Here is a 25,379-nt window from a genome sequence, read left to right as displayed (position 1 = left end):
TGTAATCCCAGCACTTCAGGAGGCTGAGGTGGGTGGATCACCTGAGGTGGGGAATTCGAAACCAGCCTGACCAACATGGAGAAACCCTGTCTCTACTAAAAACACAAAAAATTAGCCGGCATGGTGGCGCATGCCTGTAATCCCAGCTACTTGGGAGGCTCAGGTAGGAGAATCGCTTGAACCTGGGAGGTGGAGGTTGTGGCGAGCAGAGATCGTGCCATTGCACTCCAGCCTGGGCAACAAGAGCAAAATTCTGTCTCAAAAAACAAAACAAAACAAAACAAAACAAAACACACAACACCTCCTTTCTCCAGCTGTGGCCGAGGTCCTTCTGAGGAAGCTAAGGCTGTGTTGGGGTGAGGCCCTCACTTCATCCGGTGACCAGCAGTGCCAGCAGGGCCCACCACACACTTGTGGCATTATGGCTTCTGTCTCCAAGCTCAGCTGCATCATCTACCGGGCCCTCATGCTGCACAATGATGATGAGGTGACCATCACAGAGCATAAGACCGAGGCGCTCAGGAAAGCAGCTGGCGTAAATGTGGAATGTTTTTCACCTGGCTTGTTGGCAAAGGCCCAGGCCAATGTCAACATCGGGAGCCTCGTCTGCAATGCAGGGACTGGAGGACCTGCTCTAGGAGGTGGTACTGCACCTGTAGGAGGTCCTGCCCACTGCACCACTGCTGAGAAGAAAGTGGAAGCAAAGAAAAGAGAATCTGAGGAGTCTGATGAGGACACGGGCTTTGGTGTTTTTGATGAAATCTCTTTTGTGATATGAACCCAAAAGTATCTAAGACAGGTCTCAATCAATTTTATGTAGCATTTACATTGTATTAGGTGTTACAGTGTAGGTAATCTACAGATGATTTAAAGTGTATGGGGGATGTGCATAGGTTATATGTACATACTGTGCCCTTTTATATAAGGGTCTTGAGCATCTGAGGGTTTTAGTATCTGTGGGGATCCTGGAACCAATCCGCAGATACCAAGGGAAGACTTTACTCCTTTTTTTTTTGGAGACGGAGTCTTGCAGTGGCATAATCTCAGCTCACTGCAACCCCTGCTTCCCAGGTTCAAGTGATTCTCCTGCCTCAGTCTCCTGAGTAGCTGAAATTACAGGCACCTCCCACCATGTTCAGCTAATTTTTGTATTTTAGTACAGATGGGTTTCCCCAAGTCGGCTGGTGTCGAACTCCTAACCTCAGGTGATCTGCACACCTGGCCCTCCCAAAGTGCTGGGATTACAGGTGTGAGCCACCATGCCCAGCCTGGAAAGACTTTACTCTCTTTGGAGGTTGCCCTCCTACTGGTGCTACTGTGCCTGAAGGCACAGAGGGCCAGAGCTGCCTGGGAATTGACTGACCAACCTTGCCTCAGGCCAAGAACAAACTCTGGGGAGGAACTTCCATTCTGGAGCACCCACACAGGATCAGGCTCAAACTCCCCTTTGTGGAATTCTGCCCGAGACCGCAACTCTTCTCAGCTCTTTCCCTTTTCCTTTCTGGCTTATCCCTCACCCCATGGGTTTCACCTGGGAGCACTGAAGCCCTTGTACAGTATCCTCATCTCACAGTCCGCTTCTGGGGAACCCAACCCCAGGCAGGGAAGAAAATGTCTTGACTTGCCCAGTTATAATCTGGCACCTTTATCTTTTAGTTGTTTCATGTCAAATGCTGGGATCTCTTATGGAACACTTTTGGGGGTTGCTGTTGTTCCTGGAGAGAAGAGACACCTCCTCTGGCTGGTTGAGTGAAGGCTCTTCCCCTTTGAATCTCCAGCTTCCTGAAGTGTATGCCTCAGGGAACACTTGTTTGGATCACCTTGCCCCTCCACGTGATCCTCTTAGTCCTGCACTATTTCAAGACGGTCCTGTTGCGGAATCCATAGCTGGTCCACACAAAACATGCATCTTTGTCCCTCAGAAACTTGCAAGTCCAGGCCTTCCCAGGATAGGTCCTTTTCCTCTCATGCCACACACTGTTCTCACTCAGCCTTTGGCTCACAGACTGTCAGAGGTGTTCGAACCAGAACGACTCCATCTTGAATAGGGATGGCTAAAATAAAGATGAGACCTGCTGGGCTGCATTCCCAGGAGGTTAGGCATTCTTAGTCACAGGATGAGACAGGAGGTCAGCAGGACAAGATACAGGTCATAAAGACCCTGCGGATACAATAGGATGCAATGATGAAGCTGGCCAAGACCTGCCAAATCCAAGATGGCGATGAAAGCAACCTCTAGTCATCCTCACTGCTCATTATACACAGATTATAATGCAGTAGCATGCTGAAAGACACTCCTACCAGTGCCATGACAGTTCACAAATGCCATGGTAACATCCAGAAATTACCCTATATGGTCTAAAAGTGGGAGGCGCTGGGCGTTGTGGCTCACGCCTGTAATCCCAGCACTTTGGGAGGCTGAGGCGGGCAGATCACCTAAGGTTGAGAGTTGAGACCGGCCTGACCAACATAGAGAAACCCTGTCTCTATTAAAAATACAAAATTAGCCGGGTATGGTGGTACACACCTGTAATCCCAGCTACTCTGGAGGCTGAGGCAGGAGAATCGCTTGAACCCAGGAGGCAGAGGTTGCGGTGAGCCAAGATCATACCTTTGCACTCCAGCCTGGGCAACAAGAGTGAACTCCGTCTCAAAAAAAAAAAAAAAAAAAAAAAAGGGAAGAACCCTCGATTCCAGGAAATCCCTGTCCCTTTCCTGGAAAACTCATGAATAATCCACTCCTTATTTAACATATAATCAAAAATTAACTGTAAGTGTACTTAGTCAAGCACCTCATACTCTGCTCTGTTTATGGAGTAGCCATTCTTCTGTTTCTTTACTCCTGTAATAAGCTTGCTTTCACTTTATGAACTTACCCAAATTCTTTCTTGCACAAGATCCAAGAACCCTCTCTTAGGGTCTGGATTGGGCCCCTTTTGCGTAACAGACTTACTTTTTCAGACATGAAGGAAGAACAAGTCCTTATGTTCCCCAAACTCTAGGGGACATATATCAGTATCTCAGAGTGATTCTCTGGAGGCCCCTTGAAGCACACACGGGCAGCACTGGGAAGAATTCTCTAAATCCTCTCCCATCTCTGCAATCAGTCTCCAAGCCTCTCCTGTGCACTCTCAAAGTGGGTGATGAGCTGATTAGCTGGCAGAACTGGTGTTTCCACAACCTTCTTTGGAAGGCTGTTGGTCTTCCAACTTGATCTAAGGCTTTGCATTAAAATAGATCTATTGTTTTCAGCTTTGGTGCCACAGCTAACACTCAGGATTGAAAGAGTCTCATTTTAACATCCTGCTGCATAGACAAGACGCCTTGTACACATACTTTGCTCTAAGTTCAGTCATTCTGAGCCCCTACTGGTGACAAAGCTCCTGGAGTAGAGAGAAAAAAGGCAGAAGGCAGGCAAATGACTCTTCCATTCAGATGGGGGAAAGCAGAGTAAGGCCATCAGCACAAAGCCATACCTGAATATACAAACAAAATCCATTGGGCTTAATATCTGAAACTTCAGTCATATAAATTCCGTGTTTTTGCAGCTAGAGTCTAGTTCATCAAGAAATCTCTAGACGTCATCCCTTTGCCTGCTCTCCACTACCTTGTTTCTTCAGAATAGGATATTTAGAAATACTTATGATATTCCTTAGGATAAATTTCTCAATAATGTGTCACTTAATGACAGGAATACATTCTGAGATGCACATCGTTTGGGAATTTCATCATTGTATGAACATCACAGAGTGCACTTACACAAAACTAGATGGTATTGCCTACTGCATACCTAGATGACGTGGTACAGCAAGCTTGTCCAACCCGTGGCCCGCGGGCTGCATGTGGCCCAGGACAGCTTTGAAAGCCACCCAACACAAATTCATAAACTTAAAAAGCATTATGAGATTTCCTGGTGATTTTCTTTCTTTTTTTAAGCTCATCAGCTATCGTTAGTGTTAGTGTATTTTACGTGTGGCCCAAGACAATTCTTCTTTCAATGTGGCCCAGGGAAGCCGAAAGATTAGAAACCTCTGTGGTACAGCCTATAGCTGCTAGGCTGCAAACCTGTACAGCATGTTACTGTCCTGAACACAGTAGGTAATTGTAATACAATGGTAAGAATGTGTACATCTAAACATAGAGAAGGTACAGTACAAATACCGTACAAAAGATAAAAAATGGTACACCAGCATAGCTCACTGACCATGAATGAAGCTTGCAGGACTGGAAGTTGCTCTGGGTGAGTCATGAGTGAGGGATGACTGAATATGAAGGCCTAGTAGTATACAATACTGTACACTACAATAAGACATTAATGTAAACTACTATAATTATAATGATTTGATGAGTCAAGGTGGACTTTTTTCGTGTGGAAAGGGAAGGTATATAGAATATCTTACACTGAAGATCTAACAGTCATGGGGTCATTTGTGCCATCTGAAGTAAGTTAGATATAAGACCATAAAAGAGACAATTAATCTATAATAAATATCAATAATTATAAGAAAAATCTGGTCTCTAGTCTCTCCTAGTCATTCACAAAACAAGAACAATAATGTCAATCTATAATCTAAAAAACAAAAATTATAACTATATACTACAGATCACTGGCAAATGCCTCTCAAGACTTAATTTTTTTTTTTTTTTTTTTTTTCAGACAGAGTCTTGCTCTGTCTCCCAGACTGGAGTGCAGTGGCGTGATTTTGGCTAACTGCAACCCTCCGCCTCCCGGGTTTCAGCAACTCTCCTGCCTCAGCCTCCCGAGTAGCTGGGATTACAGGCGTGTGCCACCATGCCCAGGTAATTTTTGTATTTTTAGTAGATACAGGGTTTCAATATGTTGGCCAGGCTGGTCTTGAACTCCTGACCACAAGTGATTTGCCCACTTCGGCCTCCCAAAGTGCTAGGATTACACATGTGAGCCACCGTGTCTGGCCAAGACTTAAAAAATATATATATATATTTTGAGACGGAGTCTCGCTCTTTTGCCAGGCTGGAATGCAGTGGTGTGATCTCAGCTCACTGTAACCTCTGCCTCCTGGGTTCAAGCAATTCTCTTGCCTCAGCCTCCTGAGTAGCTGGGACTACAGGCACGTGCCACCACACCCAGCTAATTTTTGTATTTTTAGTAGAGACGGGGTTTCACCATGTTGGCCAGGATGGTCTTGATCTCTTGACCTCGTGATCTGCCCACCTCAGTCTCCCAAAGTACTGGGATTGCAGGCATGAGCCACCGCACCCGGTGACTTAAAGTATTTTTAAAGATCCAACAACCTTAGAACTTTATTTTCACAAACTTTATAAACACTGTATACTTAAGCTACACTAAATTTATTTTTCTTTCTCAATAATAAATTAACTGAACCTTAACTGTAAATTTTTTTGCTTTACAAACTTTTTAATTTTTAAAATCTTTTTTGACTTCTGTAATAACACTTAGCTTAAAACATAAACACGGCCGGGTGTGTTAGCTCACACCTGTAATCCCAGCACTTTGGGAGGCTGAGGCGGGTGGGTCACGAGGTCAAGAGCTCGAGACCATCCTGGCCAACATGGTGAAACCCCATCTCTACTAAAAATACAAAAAGTCGGGTGTGGTGGCGGGCGCCTGTGGTCCCAGCTACTTGGGAGGCTGAGGCAGGAGAACGGTGTGAACCCGGGAGGCGGAGGTTGCAGTGAGCTGAGATTGTGCCACTGCATTCCAGCCTGGCGAAAGAGCGAGGCTCTTTGAGAGCCTTTGAGACTCCGTCTCAAAATATATATATATATTTTTTAAGTCTTGGCCAGGCACGGTGGCTCACATGTGTAATCCTAGCACTTTGGGAGGCCAAAGTGGGCAAATCACTTGTGGTCAGGAGTTCAAGACCAGCCTGGCCTGGGCGACAGAGTAAGACTCCGTCTCAAAAATAAATAAATAAATAAATAAATAAATAAATAAATAAACACATGGTATGGCTGCACAGAAACATTTTCTTTCTTTATATCCTTATTCTATAAGCTTTGTTCTATTTAAAAAATTTTTTGTCTTTGTTTCTACTTTTCACACATTTTTTGTTAAAAAGTAAAACACAAACACACACATTAGCCGAGGCCCACATAGGGTCAGGATCGTCAATATCACTGTTTTCCAATTTCCGTATCTTGTACCACTGGAAGGTCTTCAGGAGCAATAACATGCATGGAGCTGTCATCTCATATGATAACAATGCCTTCTTCTGGAATACGTCCTGAAGGACCTGCCTAAAACTGTTTTACAGTTAACTTTTTTTTGTTAATAAGTAGTACAGTCTAAAATAATGATAAAAGGCTGGGTGCAGGGGCTCACACCTGTAATCCTAGCACTTTGGGAGGCCAAGGTGGGCGGATCACTTGAGGTCAGGGGTTCGAGACCAGCCTGGCCCACATGGTGAAACCTCGACTCTACCAAAAATGGCATGCACCTGTAATCCCAGATACTCGAGAAGCTGAGGCAGGGGAATCACTTGAACCTGGGAGGCAGAGGCTGAAGTGAGCCAAGATCATACGACTGCACTCCAACCTGGGCAACAGAGCAAGACTCTGTCTTAAAAAGAAAAGAAAAGAAAAATATATGTATATATACATATATATATTAAATACATAAACCAGTAAGAGTCATTTGTTATCACTATCAAATATTATGTACTATATAAAATTGTATGTGCAATGCTTTTATGTGACTGGCAGGGCAGTATGTCTGTTTATACCAGCATCGCCACAAACATGTGACTAATGGATTGCAATATGACATTATAATGTCACCAGGTGATAGGAATTTTTCAGTTCCGTTATAATCTTATGGGACCACTGTTGTGTAGGTGGTCCATTGTTGACTGAAATGCTATTATGCAGTGCATGACTGTCCTTGGAGTTCTCCATGCTGTTTAGAGCCTCTAGAAAGGCTTGGGATAGGCTCTGGCCCAAAGAGTTCGCACCATGATTGCTGAATTCTGCACTGCCTGAGAGAGTGACAAGCAAGCATGAAGGCATGAGCTGTGAGGGACAATGATCTGTTTAGAAAAATATGAGGAGCCAGAACATGAAGTGGGAGAAAGTAGCAGAAAATGAGATTAGAAAGGTATATTGAGGCAGGGTGCAGTGGCTCACATCTGTAATCCCAGCAGTTTAGGAGGCCGAGGTGGGCGGATCACCTGAGGTCAGTAGTTTGAGACCACCTTGGCCAATGTGGTGAAACCCCATCTTTACTAAAAACACAAAAATTAGCTGGGCATGGTGGTGTGTGCCTGTAATCCCACCTACTTGGGAGGCTGAAGCAGGAGAATCGCTTGAACCTGGGAGGCTGAAGTGCAGTGAGCCGAGATCATGCCACTTCACTCCAGCCTGGGCCACAGGTTGAGATTCTGTCTCAAAAAACAACAACAACAACAAAAAAAACACAAACAAAAACAAACAAACAAACAAATAAAAAAAACAAGAAAGGTGTATTGAAGTCAGATTGTTAAAAGCCCTTTAGTAGCACGGAGCTACGTGAGTAGAGAGTGGGACAAATAGATTGGCTATCTGATGGTTATTTTAACTGGTATGTCTTTGGTCAGTATTGAGGGGAGATTTTTGTTTTTTGTGACGGAGTTTTGCTCTTGTCGCCCAGGCTGGAGTGCAATGGCGCGATCGGCTCACCGCAACCTCCGCCTCCTGGGTTCAAGTGATTCTCTTGCCTCAGCCCCCCAAGTAGCTGGGATTACAAGCATGCGCCACCACGCCTGGCTAATTTTTTGTATTTTTAGTAGAGACGGGGTTTCTCCATGTTGGTCAGGCTGGTCTCAAACTCCTGACCTCAGGTGATCCACCCGCCTCGGCCTCCCAAAGTGCTGGGGTTATAGGCATGAGCCACCGCACCCAGCTGAGGGGATATATTTTTCAAGTCCAATTCTTTCGCATCTATGACCAGGAATTCTTGGCAGATGTTTAGTCTTGTTCGACATGGCAAACTTCAGATTCTGGCCCTCAGGGTACCAGGCCCTTTCTGTAGTCACCACAGTGCTCTAGTAGTGATCTTTAACCTTTTTGTTTATGTACCCCCAGAAGAAATCTGAAAATTATGTAATTACTCATTTCTTAAATTGACATCTAAAATGTTTCAGCATAAATTTAAATCATTGAAAATAATATAACTTTCTGAATATTTATAAGTATTGACATTTAAAAATAAAATTGTTCCATTATCTTCACAATGAAATCTAAATGTAATAGCAATTTTATGTCATTGTCGTTTTAAAATTATATAAAAAGTTCTTTTCTAATAGGTGGAAATCTTTTTTTTTTTTTTTTGTAGTTTTAGTAGAGGCAGGGTTTCAACATGTTGGCCAGGCTGGTCTTGAACTCCTGACTTCAGGTGATCCACCCACCTCGGCCTCCCAAAGTGCTGGGATTACAGGCGTCAGCCACTGCGCCCGGCCAGGTGGAAATCTTATACCATTCTTTTTTTATCCCTGAACTTATATTTCCATTCCATTTTCCCCAAAGATTTTTATCCTATTTTTAAATATCCTATTATTTATGTTTGAAACTTTTTTTTTTGAGCTAGAGTCTTGCTCTTTCGCCTAGGCTGAAGTGCGGTGGCATGATCTTGATGCACTGCAACCTCTGCCTCCTGGGTTCAAGCTATTCTCCTGCCTCAACCTCTGGAGTAGCTGGAACTACAGGCGTCTGCCACCACATCCCGCTAATTTTTGTATTTTTAGTAGAGACAGGGTTTCGCCATGTTGGCCAGGCTGGTCTCGAACTTCTGGTCTCAAGTGATCCGCCTGCCACTGTGCCTGGCCACAATTTTCTTTTGTGTTGTAATTCTCATTTTCTGTGATCACAGTCTCTAAATGTTAGCCAAAAAGTCCTCCTGGATCAAGTTATTATAATCATTATTAAACACTACACATCAAGCAATAAAATTAAAATTTTGGCAATGATTAAACATAGACATAGAATTATATTAGAGCTACATCTTTTACATTGATAAATAATTTTTTTCTTTTTTCTTTTTTTTTTTTTTGAGACAGAGTCTCGCTCTGTCACCAAGGCTGCTGTGCAGTGGCAGAGTCTCGGCTCGCTGCAACCTCCATCTCCCAGGCTCAAGCAATTCTTCTGCCTCAGCCTCGTGAGTAGCTGGGATTACAGGCATATGCCACCACACCTGCCTAATTTTTGTATATTTAGTAGAGACGGGGTTTTACCATGTTGGCGAGGCTGGTCTCAAACTCCTGACTTTAGGTAATCTGCCTGCCTCAGCCTCCCAAAGTGCTCGGATTACAGGCGTGAGCCGCCGTGCCTGGCCAATAAGTCATTTTTAAAAGTTTACATATCTGTGTATAAATATTACTTGTTGCTGGAATGAGACAGAAGGAATTCTGCATCAACTTTATTTTTGGGTTTTATTTTTATAGATGTTAGCACTTGTATTAGTCTGTTCTCACACTGCTATAAAAAATACCTGAAACTGGGTAATTTATAAAGAAAAGAGGTTTAATGGGCTCATCTGTTCTGCAGGCTGTACAGGAAGCATGATGCTGGCATTTGCTCAGCTTCCGGGAAGGTCTCAGGAAACTTACAGTCATGGCAGAAAACTAAAGGACGAGGAGGTGTCTTACATTGCCAGAGCAGGAGGAAGAGAGAGGGGAGGTGCCACACACTTAAACAACCAGATCTCAGGAGAACTCTATCACCGAAGGGTTAGTGCTAAACCATTCATGAAGAATCCACCCCCATGATCCAATACCTCCCACCAGGCCCTACCTCCAACATTTGGGATTACAATTCAGCATGACATTTGCGTGAGGACACAGATCCAAACCATATCAATACTTAGAAGACTTGTTCATATATGAATGAAAGTTGTCTTAAAGCGATGCTACTCAACTTTTTTGGATTCTTTCCAAGTTATTATGTCAAAAATTACATAGTAATCTCTCAGCAAAATTATTTTTTATCATAAAATGCAATTCAATCCTCCTCCAATTTTGTTGGGAACAAAGTACTGGAAACCACTTGACTAGTAGAAGGATTTTTATTTATTTATTTATTTTGAGATGGAGTTTCACTCTTGTTGCCCAGGCTGGAGTGCAATGGCGCAGTCTTGGCTCACTGCAACCTCCGCCTCCCGGGTTCAAGTGATTCTCCTGCCTTAGCCTCCCGAGTAGCTGGGATTACAGGCACCCACCATCATGCCCAGCTAATTTTCTGTATTTTTAGTAGAGATAGGGTTTCACCATGTTGGCTAGGCTGGTGTCAAACTCCTGACCTCAGGTAATCCACCCGCCTCGGCCTCCCAAAGTGCTGGGATTACAGACATGAACCACCGCGCCCGGCCAATTTTTTTTTTTTTTTTTATTTATATATTGTTACTGGAGAAATACATTTTCTCAATTTCTGAGGAGCAAACCAAAATGGCTTTACTAATATTTACTAAATGACAATTAAGTATACCTGTGTAGTAGAGACAACCCTATATGCTTACCAAATTCTACTTAATTTCCCTTTTTTGGGGTATATAGTTTTGAAAAGTACATTGTGCAGGCTCCCCTGCAGCTTCTAGGGCCATGTGTGTAAGAACTGACCAATGAACAGTGAGCAGGAAGAATGTACTTCTGAGATTCGGCAGTCACTCAGTGACGAGCCTCCCCCTGTATGCCTGCTCTTCCCCAGCAACGCTGGACACCATAAATTCCAGATGGTATAACTATAACATGGAGGGCTCATGGACTCAGATAGGACTTCCCAAGAAAAAGTGTTTTAAGCCACCATGTTTCTAGGGGGCGGACACGTAGTGTCAGTTTACCCAAGCTGAGCTACATTTCCCTGAATTATTTTCCTCTGTGTTTCTGTTTAAAGCCACTAGAGAGACTGTCGTGCAGGATTTGGAGCATGGAGGTGAAGCATTAGTTTTTCTGTGGCCCATATACATTGCTGGTGATCGGCTGACTCCTTGCTTGGTATGAGGTAGTGGCTTGGTCTGTAATTGCTCTATCTTCCCTTCGAGCCTCCTTCAGTTCCTCTGATTCCTGGGCCATATGTGTGTTTCACTCTGTGACAATGGGCTCCAGCCTCTGCATGACACCCATATCACCCAGCTCAGAGGGGACAGGCACTCACATAAGTTTCAGTCCCCCTGTCCTCATGGGCTTCCATTCGTGCCAATGCCTGCTCCCTTCCACTTCATATCCATCTTCTCTGACTAACTGACTCTGAAGATCCAGCAGTGGCTGTGAAGACAATAGCCCTGCAGAGATGGCTTAACTAGATTTACAATTATAGAAGGTCAACTCCTTGGAAAAAAATCCCATAATATACTCTTGTTGGTTCTAATTCTTTGGCTGAATTTTGACTGACATGCAGGGTTAATCTGCTACTGTGGCACAGCATATTCTTTTTTTGAGAGGGTCTTGTTCTGTTGCCCAGGCTGGAGTACGGTGGGTGTGATCTCAGCTCACTGTGGCCTCGACCTCCCAGGCTCAAGTGATCCTCCCACCTCAGCTTCCCCAGTAGCTGGGACTACAGGCACACACTACCAGTCCTGGATGATTTTGTATTTTTTTGTAGAGATGGGGTTTTGCCATGTTGCCCAGGCTGGTCTTGTATTCTTGGGCTCAAGCAATCCTCCTGCCTCGGCCTCCCAAAGTGCTGGGATTACAGGCGTGAGGCACTGTGCCTGGCCAGCATATTCTATTCTAATACAACTTGTCTCTACTCTTTAACTTGGAGGTATCTTATTTAACCTGATAAACTCAAAAAGGGTTGGAAAAATACAAATATTAATTTTAATACATGTTTGAAAACAAATTAACTGATGAAATGTTTTTAGGCGCTTTAAATATATCTTCCTTAAAGTCATGGAACTAAAGATTTAACTCACCTAAAATCTATTATTGGTAAAGCCAGTCCTTAATAACAAACAGCTAAATTAGACTCTGTAAGAAAAAGTTGAATAAATGTGCTAATAATGTATTTCATAATTATCCTTTTTTCTGGGTTCTATAGATAGAGGGATAAGGTATGGAGCCTTGTCATGTGGTTAAAATAGGGTGCTACCACCTCTAATATTTCTTTTATTTTTTTTTGAGACAGGGTTTCACTTTGTCATGTGGGCTGGAGTGCAGTGGAGTGATCTCAGCTCACTGCAACCTCTGCTTCCCAGGTTCAAGTGATTCTCCTGCCTCAGCCTCCAGAGTAGCTGGGACTACAGGCATGCGCCACCATGCCTGGTTAATTTTTGTGTTTTTTTTGGTAGAGACGGGGTTTCATCATATTGGCCAGGCTGGTCTTGAACTCCTGGTCTCAAGAGATCCGCCTGCCTCCACCTCCCAAAGTGTGGGGATTCAGGCGTGAGCCACCGTGCCCAGACAAACTTCTTACCAATACTATGTTTCACAATATTCCCCCTCAAGAAAATTCATTCTTGGATATTAGCTGGAAATGAGTTAAGTCAAAATTTCACTACACTATCCCTCTTTATAATGTATCTAAATTCAGAAAACTCTTCAAAGGTTAAAATATACCATTTAAAAATGTTACTCTTGGCTAGGCATGATGGCTCATGCCTGTAATCCCAGCAGTTTGGGAGGCCGAGGCAGGCAGATCACTTGAGGTCAGGCATTTGAGACCAGCCTGACCAACATGCCAAACCCTGTCTCTACTAAAAATACAAAATGGGCTGGGCGTGGTGGCGTGCGCCTGTAATCCCAGCTACTCGGGAGGCTGAGGCAGGAGAATCACTTGAACCTGGCAGGCAGAGATTGCAGTGAGCTGACATCATGCCACTGCACTCCAGCCTGGGTGACAGAGCGAGACTCTGTCTCAAAGAAAAAAAAAAGAAAAAAGTCACTCTTTACTTCAATAGCATTCATAAAAAAGGGAGACACTGATATGGTTTGGATATCTGTCTCCTCCAAATCTCATGTTGAAATGTGATTCTCAGTGCTGGAAGTGGGACCTGGTGGGAGGTGACTGATCATGGGGGCCGATCCCTCAAGAACGTTTAGCATCAGCCCCTTGGTGATAAGTGAATTCTTGCTCAGCTAGTTCACGTGAGATATGGTTGTTCACTGGGACCTACCCGCCTTGCTCTCTTGCACCCACTCTTGTGATGTGGTGCACCTGTTCCCCCTTCTGCCGTGATAGTAAGTTTCCTGAGGCCCTTACCAGAAGCAGATGCCAGCAACATGCTTTTTGTATACCCTGCAAACCGTGAGCCAACCAAACCTATTTTCTTTCTTTTTCTTTTCTTTTTTGAGACAGAGTTTCGCTCTTGTTGCCCAGACTAGAGTGCAATGGCGCAACCTTGGCTCACTGCAACCTCTGCCTCAGCCTCCCGAGTAGCTGAGATTACAGGCATGTGCCACCACGCCTGGCTAATTTTGTATTTTTAGTAGAGACGGGGTTTCTCCATGTTGGTCAGGCTGGTTTCGAACTCCCAACCTCAGGTGATCTGCCCGCCTCGGCCTCCCAAAGTGCTGGGATTACAGGCATGAGCCAACACACCTGGCCCAAACCGCTTTTCTTTATAAAATATCAAGTCTCAGGTATTCCTTTATAGTAATGCAAACAGACTAATACGGACATAAGGCCCTGTGCAAAGGTTTATGATGCCTTCATTAAAAGTGGTCTCCCTGAGTCTAGAATTTTGAAATAGCTCTTGTTTTGGTGTCTCTATTAGTTATCTATTGTTGTGTAATAGATTATCTCAACACTTAGTAGTTTAAAATAAGAATATTTAGCCGGGAGAGGTGGCTCAATCTATAATCCCAGCACTTTGGGAGGCTGAGGCAGGTGGATTACCTAAGGTCAGGAGTTCGATACCAGCCATGCCCAACATGGTGAAACCCCATCTCTACTAAAAATACAAAAAATCAGCTGGGTGTGGTGGTGGGGGCCTGTAATCCCAGCTACTGGGGAGGCTAAGGCAGGAGAATCACTTGAACCCGGAAGGCAGAGGTTGCAGTGAGCTGAGATCATGCCACTGCACTCCAGCCTGGACAATAAGAGCAAAACTCCCTCTCAAAAAAACAAAAAATTATTCTCTCATACGGTCTCTGTGGGTCAGGGATCCAGAAATGGCTTAGATGGGTGGTTCTGACTCAGAGTCTCTCAGGAGGTCAAGACTATTGAATGGGGCCGGGGAAGCCACTTCCAAGGCGGCTCACTCACAGGCCTGGCAAGTTAGTGCTGGTTGTTGGCAGATGGCCTTAGTTCCTTACCACATGGACCTATCCACAGGGCTGCTTGATTTTCCCTAAGACCCAGCAGCTCACTTCCCCCAGAGTGAATGACCCAAGAGAGAGAGCAAAGAGGAGGCCATGTGACTCTTATAATCTACTCCTGGAACTCACACACCATCACTTCTGCCATATTCTCCGTTGGGAAAATTTAATATAAAGAATTATTATGGGGGATTAAGTATAAAGGGGCAAAGACAACTGTAAAGAAACAGGGCAGGGCACAGTGGCTCATGCCTGTAATCCCACCACTTTGGGAGGCTGAGGCGGGAGGATCACTTGAGGTCAGGAGTTCAGGACCAGCTTGGCAACCTGGCAAGACTCCGTGTCTACAAAAACTAAAAAAAAAAAAAAAAATTAGTTGTGTGTGGAGGCATGCGCCTGTGGTCCCAGCTACTCAGGAGGCTGTGGTGAGAAGACTGCTTGAGCTCAGGAGTTCATGGCTGCAGTGAGCTATCATTGTGCCACTGCACTCCCACCTGGGTGACATTGCAAGACCCTGTCTTTAAAAAAAAAAAAAAGAATACAGAATTAGCAGTTACAGGGAATAGTCAATAACTTTAGGGCTGAGCAAGTGCCCAAGGAAGGATCACCCCACACCCCCTAGGCTGAGATTCAGACCTCACAGGAGAGAGGGTGGTTGTGGCCCACCGCACAAAGTTTGCTTAATAGTTACAGGAGGTCCGGCAGGGTGTGGTGGCTCACTCCTGTAATCCCAGCACTTTGGGGGGCTGAGGTGGGTGGATCACGAGGTCAGCAGTTCAAGACCAGCCTGGCCAACACGGTGTAAACCCCGTCTCTACTCAAAATACAAAAATTAGCTGGGCGTGGTGGCACGCACCTGTAATCCCAGCTACTTGGGAGGCTGAGGCAGGAGAGTGGCTTGAACCCAGGAGGCGGAGGTTGTGGTGAGCCGAGATTGCACTATTGCACTCCAGCCTGGGTGATAGAGCAAGACTCAGTCTTAAATAAAAAAAAAAAAAATGAGTTACAGCAGGTTGCCACCCAGCAAGGTGGCTCACGTCTGTAATCCCAGCACTTTGGGAGGCCAAGGCGGGTGGATCACCTGAGATCAAGAGTACAAGACCAGCCTGACCAACATGGTGAAACCCCATCTCTACTAAAAATAAAAAAAATTACCCAGGTGTGGTCGTGGGCGCCTGTAATCCCAGCTACTCGGGAGGCTGAGGCAGGTGAATCGCTTGAGCCCAGGAGGTGGAGGTTGCAGTGAGCCGAGATTGTGCCATTGCACTCCAGCCTGGGCGACAAGAGCAAAACTCTGTCTCAAGAAACAAACAACCCCCAAAATTAGCTGGGTGTGGTGGCACGTACCTGTAATCCCAGCTACTTACGGGTGGCTGAGGCAGGAGAATCTCTTGAAACTGGGAGACAGAGGTTGCAGTAAGCCAAGATTGCGCCACTGCACTCCAGCCTGAGCAACAGAGTTAGACTCTGTCTCAGAAAAAGAAACAAAAAAAAAGCCCGGGCGCGGTGGCTCAGGCCTGTATTCCCAGCACTTTGGGAGGCTGAGGCAGGTAGAGCACGAGGTCAGGAGTTCAAGACCAGCCTGGCCAACATGGTGAAACCTTGTTTCTACTAAAGATACAAAAAATTATCCAGACTTGATGGTGCACGCCTGTAATCCCAGCTACTCAAGAGGCTGAGGCAGAAGAATTGCTTGAACCCAGGAGGCGGAGGTTGCAGTGAGCCCAGGTCACGGCCACTGCACTCCCACCTGGGTGACAGGGCGAGACTCCATATATAAATATAAATATAAATATAAATAAATATATACCATATATATGAATATATATATACATATATATAAAAAGTTACAGGTCGGGGCTGGCAAGCAGGAAATTGCCTACTGAGGTGCCACTAAACTCACTGGGAAGCCATCACCCTCTGAATGTCCCAGCCCCCTTTGTGTGTGGGGAGGAAGGGATGGTTCTATAAGCCATTTGCTGCCATGTGCCACAAAGCAAGAAGGAAAAGAAAGTACACTGGAACCAGGATGAGACGCCCCTTCATTCTGCTGTGTTCCTCTAGTGCTCTCTACTGACAAAGTTAAACACTGTGCCAGCTGGCAGAGAAATATTTACAGGATCCTGCTCCAGTATTTCAAAGCATGGAAAAGAAGGGTAGACTTGGAGCTACGAGGTTATAAATTGATGACAGGCACATACATGTTCTGCTGTAGAAGCATGTATTTGATTAAGGAGTGCTGTCCTGAGACCCCAGAAGGAGTGTTACATTGTACACAGTTTATGTTATGCACCATTGTGCCTTTGTACAATCTAAGCAATTCTGGGTTCTGAACTGGACCTCAGGGGAATCACAACCTGTACCACTTTGTTATGATCATGTCTTGCAAACGTCAGTGAAGAGCTATCTGAAACACTGTGGGAAAATATGCCTCAGCGTGCTGTGCCTTTGTCTATGACCAAATCTAATCAACAGCTGCCATCAAGCCTGAAGCACTAAGAGCACCTGAGTTCTTGTTTGAGAAAAGGTGAGAGCAAGGTGATAAAGCCTTGGCTCAACTTGCCTCTTATATAGCTTGGATAAGCCTTCTTTTATCATATATATAGTGTTTATTTATTTATTGTTGTTGTTTTGAGGCAGGGTCTTGTTCTGTCACCCAAGCTGGTCTGGTACCCGAGCTGGTCATTCTGTCACCCAGGCTGGAATACAGTGGTGCAATCATGGCTCACTGCACCCTTGGCCTCTCAGGCTCAGGTGATCCTCCCACCTCAGCCTCCTGAGTAGTTGGAGCCACAAGCGTGAGCCATCATACTTGGCTAATTCCTATGTATGAGTTTTTAACCCCACTGAGCTCCTGGAATTTGACCTAATAATATTAGTACTTTTTTCCTTTTAAGGCAGGATACAATTTTCTTTTCTTTTTTTTTGTAGATCATGGTGCAGCCACAGAGATGGTAGCCCCTCTCCATGCTCCCAGGTATATGATTTTAATAAAAGGACAGAAACCTTGATTTATCCCCACTGCAGTTCCAATGCCAGGGGATGCAAACTCAAATATCTATGCAGGTTAGGGATACAACTTAAATGAGTGAAGCATGCAGATACAAGACAAAAAGGAGTGATGGCAACTGTGAAAAACCATAGAATATATGCTTAAATAAAGGTAGTTGCTATTTAACCCATGCATATTGTTGCCATGTAGATCTAATTGTCAGATATTCTAATTTTTCAAGACAAGCTGGAAATTCAGATTTTTAAAACCTGAATATCAAATTTTTAAAACAGTAAAAAAGACGGTATAGGACAAACATATGTATGTGGGGCGGGGGTCACATCCAGCTTGTGACTCCTACCCCATGCCTGCTTTTATACCCCTGTACAATCCCTTCCCCCACTGACTGTGGGTTTGGCCATACTACTAGTTTTGGCCAACGGGGCATTACCAAGTGTGGTGCAACCAGAGGTTTGATAAGCATTTGTTCACTGGGGCTTGTCCTTTCTCAAGTCACTATGCAGACGTTTGAATGATAAAAAGCCACAGGGAGGAGAGGCCCTAGAAGATGAAAAGTCATTTTGAATGAGTTCCCAGCTGACTGCAGCTTATATCATGTGGGCCCCGGCTGAGCCCGGGTCAGCCCACACAATTGTAAATCATAATAAACCATTGTTATTCTAAGCTACTAAGTCTTGGGCGGTTTGTTGTGTTGCAACAGGTAACTGAAATAGAGGTCATATCTAATCCCTTTGTTTTACTAATGAATGTCCTAAGGGCCATAGTGGAAGGGACCTGGTGAAATTCAGATAGCATGACAGTGACAAGAACTTTCCAATTCTGTGCTCTTCCTATTGCTTTTCTTTCAATTCCCTTGGTGAAAAGCACCAGGTAAGGACTATGAAACTTCAAAGTCTACCTGCAGGGAACTTATACTGTGTCCTGAATGCATGCAAATTACTGTAACTTGGTCCTTGGTCATGGAAAGATTTCTAGGTCATCCAGCCTCTTTGACTTTATAGGTGCAGAGAATGCAAAAACACTTTGAGAAAGTGAAAAGCAGCCTCTGATATCTGGAAGCTGGCCTGGTACAACCAGCCATGCCATGATGTTACTAGACCATAGCCTGGCCCTTATAGCTAGGCTTTGTGTTTTCCTGTAGAACAAAAACAATTCCAAAGAACATCAACATCGGACGACGTCATTCTGTGACCATGATAGATCCAGACAAATACAAGACCACTCTATAATCAGGTCTAAACGCAGATAAAAAGATAAACCTGACGATTGTCCAAACCACAATAAATGACTCAACATCCCCACTTGGCTAATATGAGAGAGCTGCTGCTGCATTTTTTTTTTTTTTCGTTTTTGAGACAAGGTCTGGCTCTATCACTCAGGGTACAGTGGAGTAGTGCGATCTCCATTCACTGAAACCTACACTTCCTGGGCTCAAGCGATCCTCCCACCTCTGCCTCCCAAGTAACTGAGATGACAGGCGCGCACCACCAGGCCCGGTTCATTTTTGTATTTTTTGTAGAGACGAGTTTCGCCATGTTGCCCAGGCTGGTCTGGAACTCCTGCGCTCAAGCAATTCGCCTGCCTTGGCTTACCAAAGTGCTGGGATTACAGGCGTCACTCACCGCGCCCGGCGAGGCTGCAGTTTCTTTATCTGCACAGCTTTAGCCTCAATCTAGAATTCCCTTCCTCTAGATAAGATGAACTGAGATGCTCAATCATGGAACGACCCTCTCTTCCTGACAGTATCTAATCCAGTGAAGCTCTCACTTCCTTAAACCCTCTCCCAAATCACTAACAACTCTTACCGAGAGGCCCCATCGTTCCTCAATGTGTGTTCTCAGTCACTGCAACTAGTAATAAACCCAGCTTGTTCAACGATCCGTGTCTTCCTGGTGGGATTTAGTTAGAGGGCACGGACAGACCTAAGTTACACAGAGTTGGTGGCTGAGTTCACTAGAAGGAGTCTCCGCTTGTGTGTTCCTTCTTAGCCACTCTTTTGGTTAATGTCTGTCGTCCCGCTACCAGAATTAAGCTCCATGAGAACAGGAGCCTTGTCTGTCATGTTCAGAGCTGATTCTCAGTGCCTAGAACGGTACGCAGCAGAAGCTGGATGCTTAAAAAATAACCATTTTCTGAACGAATGAATGAGGGGCTCGATATACGCACGTTCCCTTTAATCTCGCAGCTCCTCGCAGATCGTGTGACATACAGACAGCACCACAGCACATTTCCCCAAACCCCCTCTTTCCCGAAGAAATCTCGAAACTCTCACTCCTGGGATGCCCATCCTCTCAGAGCCTCTTCCCCGGGCCGAGCTTCTCTCACTCGCTGGCCCCTTCCCACACCTGAGCCCCAGGCCTATACACCTTCCTAACGCCCCTAGAACCCACCTGTCTCCACCATCTGCCCCTACCATCAGACACTGCCGGACCGACAGCGCAGCTACCTAGGCGTCTAGCGGGCACTGCGGCATGGACCGCGCATGTGCGGAAATGGGTCGCATACGCAGGACCTCCGACAAGTGAGGAGTTGCCTCGGAGTTTCCGTCCCGGTCTGGGCAGCGTTGGGCTGCCAGGAAGTCAAGAGAAGCTAGCCGGAAGGAGAATCCGGGCGCACGGCTTTCTGGGACACGTAGTCGTGGCGCTCTCGAAGCCCTACCATGAGCAAGCTCTTAACTCTACAGGTCTGCACGTCCTACGTCCACAGTCCAGTGCTACTCTCAGCTCGGAGTTCAGCTTCGGGCTGCCAAGAGCCAGCAACCTGGTGTCAGAGGCTCGGTCCCACAACGCTCTGCGGGCCGCGGCGCCTGCTGGGAGGTGTAGTCCCTGATCTGCGTACTGCGTTCGCCGAGGGGGAGGGCGGAGCTGCCGGCGGCCCGGGCGGGCTGGCAGCTAGAGTGGGTGCGATAGCCGCCTCCGCCTCTGCCGCCTCCGCCGTCGCCTCCTCCGCCCGGGCCGTTCGCTGCTGCGCGGGGAGAGCGAGGCGGGGCCGCCGGGGCCGCCATGGAGCCCGACTCGGTGATTGAGGACAAGACCATCGAGCTCATGGTGAGTGCGGCCCGCTGGACCGTCTGTGCTTCCGTCCGTCCGGCCCCGGGCGGGCCTGCCCACCTCAACGTCCGGTGCGAGGCCGGCTCTGGCCCTTCCCAGACGCCTCGACCCAGACCCGGGCCCCCAGCCTTCCCTGGCCTCGGACCTGGCGTGGGCTCCTCTGATCCCTCGACATCTCCGGCCGGTCCTGGCCCGGCCCCCTCCATGCCCCTCGCTTCTCCCCCCTCCCCCTGGTCCCGTCTCCGGTCCCAGCTCTCGGACGACCCTCGCTCGTTTATGCTGTAGACTTAGGTCGCACTCGCTCTAGCACCCCATTCTCCTTCTTTTAGAAAGGGATTTTTTTTTTTTTCCTCTGTTTCGGCCCAGGCCCGCACCGCGCTTGCAAGCCCCACTCAGGCCGAGTGAGATGGTGGGAAGGAGTACGGAGATGGGTCGGGGCCGCCTGGGCCTCCGCGTCCTAGGAGGGGTCTCAGCACCCACTCCCCAGCCTAGGTCTGTGTGGATGCCAGGATAGGCCCTACAGAGCTGGGGGGGCAGGGAGCTTTCGGGTTTGAGGCTGTGGCGGATAAGGAGGCCTCTTTCCCGGGCCCTTGTGGTGTCCGGCTTCTCGGACAAAGGGTTTCCTACCCGGCGGAGAGGGATGTTTGCACAGCAAGGCCCCAGGTACTCTGGATTCCATCCTCCAGGAAAGAGAAGACGCAACTTCACGTTTTCCAGAGCTGCTTTGGGAAATTGGGGATGAGTGGGGAGGGAGCCATCCTCATCACTGCCGCGAGTTCTTTCTTCTCAGAAAGAAAAAAAAAAAAAAAAAAGAGGGGAATCCTTGGCCCCCGGGGGAAGCGACCACTCTTCTGTTAGAAACCACGGGCAGCCAGGCCAGACTCCCGGTCCGTGGACACCCTCCACCTTTCTCCGAAGCTTTAGGATTTGAGGCCAGAAGGGGTTTTTAGGAACAGGACGGTGAGAGAGTGGCTAGAAGTGAAGAATTTGCTAATTGGTGGAAGAAATAAAATATGGCAGATATTACCTGCCGATGTGAACATGAGGGAAATCAAACTGGGCTCTGGAGAGCTGGGAAGAGGAAGTCTGCATCAGCAAATGGACATGTCCAGGATTTCTTCCTGTGGAAGCCTTGACAGTTTCTTTGTATCTCTCCTAACGCGGTAACAACTTCTTCCCCAGGGTTGAGAGGAGAGGTGGAAGAATCTACTTAACCCAGCAAAATGTTTTCCTAGCCAGATTTGCTTCAGTGTGAAAATGTTTATTGAGTCAGTGATTCCACTGGGTAGGGTTGGTGACATCAGAGCCACTTCCCCCATTTAACGCTATAAATAATAAATGGTGACACTGAAAGTCTGTTGGATAGCTGCATGGTTTCTGTGGATGATGGTGTCTGGAGAGTTGAGATGCTTGTTTTAAAAATGGAAGTACAGTAGCATAAATATGGAGGCAGCTTAATGTTTGCTGTCCTTTGCATAATTCACAGAACTGGACTTCTCTAGCATTCTTGAAAACTAGGAGGGAAAAAAAGAAACTGATAGTTTTTGATTTTTGCGTGCGTGTGTGTGTGTGTGTGCACGTGGGGTTGTTTTCAAAGGGATGTCACATACTGAGTGATTTTTCCTTTTCAGCATAATTTATCATACTTGTAGTCAAGTGTTTGGTATTCTGTAACTTTTGTAGTGGGTTATTTTGGTAAATATCTTAAATCGGCTAAGTATATTACATATTCTTAAGAATGTACACACAATGCATGTACTTACAACAGAAGTACTTCATATCGAAAAATTGTAACTTGGTGCCTCTTTGAAATTGGCTGTTCCCAGCTCCTTCCATTTCTATTCCTTTAAAAAAATAACGAAAATGTATTTATTTTCAAAAGAATTATAAGAAATACGTTGTAACCCAAGTCAGTGTATGGTTACAAAATAAAAAAATAAAAACCTTTGGCCTAAATTCACTGGCTTCCTATGCTTATAACTTAAAAAGTTTTGATTTTACATGATAGCACTTGGTTTTGATCAGAAAAGAGATTTCAGCCTGTTAAGGACATTATAAACTGGGATTTAAACTGGAATTCTTAGAAAATTTAACAAAGAGTTTAGTTATATTACGATTAATTTTAAAATGGCCTTTTATTTAAGGATTTTGATATTTCCTGAAAGGGATATCAGTTAAAACTCTTAGACAACCCTTATCATAAATTAAATATGTGTATTTATTTTAGTAAAATAGCACAGGTGCTTAACAACTGATTGAGTAATCCAGGATCAAATGTAGGAAATAATGCCTTAGAATCTAATTGCATGTGGCTTTCTGTTTTCACTGCATTTAAATTACAGTTTCCAGAACTGGGTTAAAAATATTTTTTACATTGGTTTCAAGATAATACGATTGATGGAGGAAAAGGGGTTAAACTGATGGTGTTTTGAAAGCCTAAAGCATGAAATATTTTTAGATTTTTATGAGTCAGCTTCAGTACTCAAATATTTGTGATTGTGCTGCTTGTACCAGTTTGGCACTTAATGCTTAACAAGATAACTTTCATTTGCTGTTCCAAAGTGTGCTATATTAAAAAGAGGAAACAGACTTCTTGGTTATCTCCATTTTCTAATCTTCATCCTTGTACTTTCCTTAATATTGATTCTTCTGTTTTTCCTTGCATTTTTGATAAGTATATTAGGAAATAAAGCTGGTGATAGCAGAATAGTTAAATTTCTAAAATATAACCCCCACTTTGACTCCTACCGCTGCCTGAGGCCTGGGTCCACAAAGGTTGCTTCTCCTATTGACCCACTCTATAGGATTCAGATTTTAATATTATTAAAGTCTATAAACTCTTAATTTAGACCCTGAATTTACAGTTACTAATGGTGAATAATTTAACCGCCAGATGACTTTTAGGGCCTTATATTGGCCCAGTGCTATACCTGTTAGTGGGCCTATTTTTCCAAACTTCTGAGTTTGGTAAAATTCGCCTTATGAATGAGGCAGAAAACGAGTAATTCATTTTGGAAATATGTAAAGTTTATCAGGCTATGTTCAATGGACTTCATTGGGAAGAATGAGAACTGTACAATGTGTATCACGTGGTATTTATTAACCTTTGAGTTAGGAATATGACTTGATTTTCAGGCACTCATCACTAGAAAGCACTCACAAGAGCTTCTGATTGGAAGAGAAAGATAATTAAATTACCCTGTAAGAAGCCAGCAGAAATTGATGCTATCACTTTAGGAAAGGCGATCCTGCCTCCTCCATGGGTGTGAATCCCCTTTTCCTTTTACACAATTAATGGGCGGTTTATAATTAATTGTTAAATGACTTCCCTTTTTGCTAAGTGACCTTAAGTGAGTCATTTCCCTTCTGTCTTATCTCTTAAGTGGCTGTATTACTTGTTGAATGAAGTAATATAGGTTAAAATACACTGATCCTTATTAAGAAGGTGTGGGCAGGTGCGGTGGCTCACGCCTGTAATCCCAGCACTTTAGGAGGTGGGAGGATTGCTTGAGCCCAGGAGTTAGAGACCAGCCTAGGCAACATAGCAAGACCCTGTCTCTACAAAAAATAAAAAAATTAGCCAGGCATAGTGGTTCACTCCTATAGTCCCTGCTACTCAGGAGCCTGAGGTGGGGAGGATTACTTGAGCCCAGGAGTTTGAGGTTGCAGTGAGCTGTGATTGTGCCACTGCACTCCAGCCTGGGTAACAGAGCAAGACACTCTCAAAAAAACAAAAAAGAAAGAAACGAATAAATGAAGTTGCTGGAAATGTTGTCTTTTTTTCTTTTTGGATCTTTTTTTTTTCTTCCTGTCATTGACTTTCTCGGGGTGAGTGGGGTTGTTTAGTGACTTCATCAAGAAATTGGATATTACTTTGTCACCATCTTTCTTCTCATGTAGCACACCACTAGGGGTGCTAATTTACTGAATGCAGACTCAGTGGACACAGGTTTCAATAGGGTCCAAATGAATAAACCACACACACACACACACACACACACACACACACATATTTACATAAAATATATGGACCTCACTGACCTGCCTAAAGAGGCTGTGGCTCAAATATATCAATTTTTGCCCCTCATTTTGCAGTAGGTTAGATATCCTTTCAGATTTGACATGGATAAACATGTTCCTGCACACAAATCTTGGCATTCTGGGCTCTTAACTGCTATAGTCTGTCTCCTGCAAACAGAGAGCTAGCCCAGGAGAATCACTCGGCCATTACATAGATTCACAACAGCCTCTTACTAGTGTTGTTTGAGCCTATGAATTCTAGAAACAAAATTATCTGCCCTGTAAGATCTGTGGGATCCTGGGTTCCACCTTGTGATATTTGTTCTTCATAGAAAAGAAAGCATTTTAAGTCCTAGTGATTCCAATTCCAGTCTTCCTTTGTATTCCATTCTCCCATATGGCTTTTCTGCCTACTTTCCTCGCTTACTGTATATTCTAGCACATGGAGGACCATGGTCCTCCAAATTCTGCTCACACATTTCCTTTGTCAGCACTGATAGGAATGGACCTAAGCCCATTTATTGAAGGCTACTGATATTTATCAAAAGGATCTAATAGGTGGTTCTCTGGCCAAATTGGCTTAGGTTATATCCTCTTTCATTTATGCAAATGAAGTCCTATCCACCCATAAAACACAATAGGTGCCACCTCTTTTGATGTCAGTTTATATTATGGTAGCAGAGACCGTCTGGTTTTTGTGTCTGAATAGCACTGCCTATATGACACTCAAATGAAATGAATGAATTCTGGCACTTTGTATTTATCCTGTAGCACTTAACATATTTCAGGCTTGTAATATAGTTACCTGTTTGTGTCCTCTTTTGAATGATAAACTCCTCATGGGAAGGGCTGGGGCCTTAATCATCTTCCTGTGACACACAGTTCCTTCATACACACGGTGTCTTCTTTGTGGTAGGCTTTCAGGAAATGTTGGGTTGAATTTTCCTGGTGATCATTTTCAGACATTATTGCCTTTTGCCTGTGTCTTCACTATCCTCTTTTCTAAACATTTTCACCCACATTACTAATTCTCACGATAATTAGTTCCTAATTTTTATGGGACTTATCATA

General features: G+C 44.9%; 2 protein-coding genes across 5 annotated transcripts in view; both read left to right on the top strand.

Annotated features, from left to right (window-relative positions):
- The first annotated feature begins 421 nt into the window (after positions 1-421).
- Positions 422-778, top strand: LOC129036269 (large ribosomal subunit protein P1-like). The gene has a single exon (XM_054487155.1). It carries the CDS (start codon positions 422-424, stop codon positions 776-778), a length of 357 nt encoding a protein of 118 aa, XP_054343130.1.
- Positions 779-17,158: 16,380 nt separating this feature from the next.
- FBXW11 (F-box and WD repeat domain containing 11) overlaps positions 17,159-25,379 on the top strand; it is a 148,052-nt gene continuing 139,831 nt past the window's right edge. For all 4 annotated transcript variants that reach the window (XM_054488686.2, XM_054488684.2, XM_054488681.2 and 1 more), the window contains exon 1: positions 17,159-20,285. In XM_054488686.2, coding sequence (XP_054344661.1) covers positions 20,241-20,285 — 45 coding nt within the window. In that variant the 5' untranslated portion in view covers positions 17,159-20,240. The remainder of the gene's footprint in view (positions 20,286-25,379) is intronic.

The sequence above is a fragment of the Pongo pygmaeus genome, chromosome 4, assembly GCF_028885625.2.
Source record: "Pongo pygmaeus isolate AG05252 chromosome 4, NHGRI_mPonPyg2-v2.0_pri, whole genome shotgun sequence".
In the NCBI taxonomy this organism is placed as follows: domain Eukaryota; kingdom Metazoa; phylum Chordata; class Mammalia; order Primates; family Hominidae; genus Pongo; species Pongo pygmaeus.
This window is presented reverse-complemented; position numbering and strand designations above follow the sequence as displayed.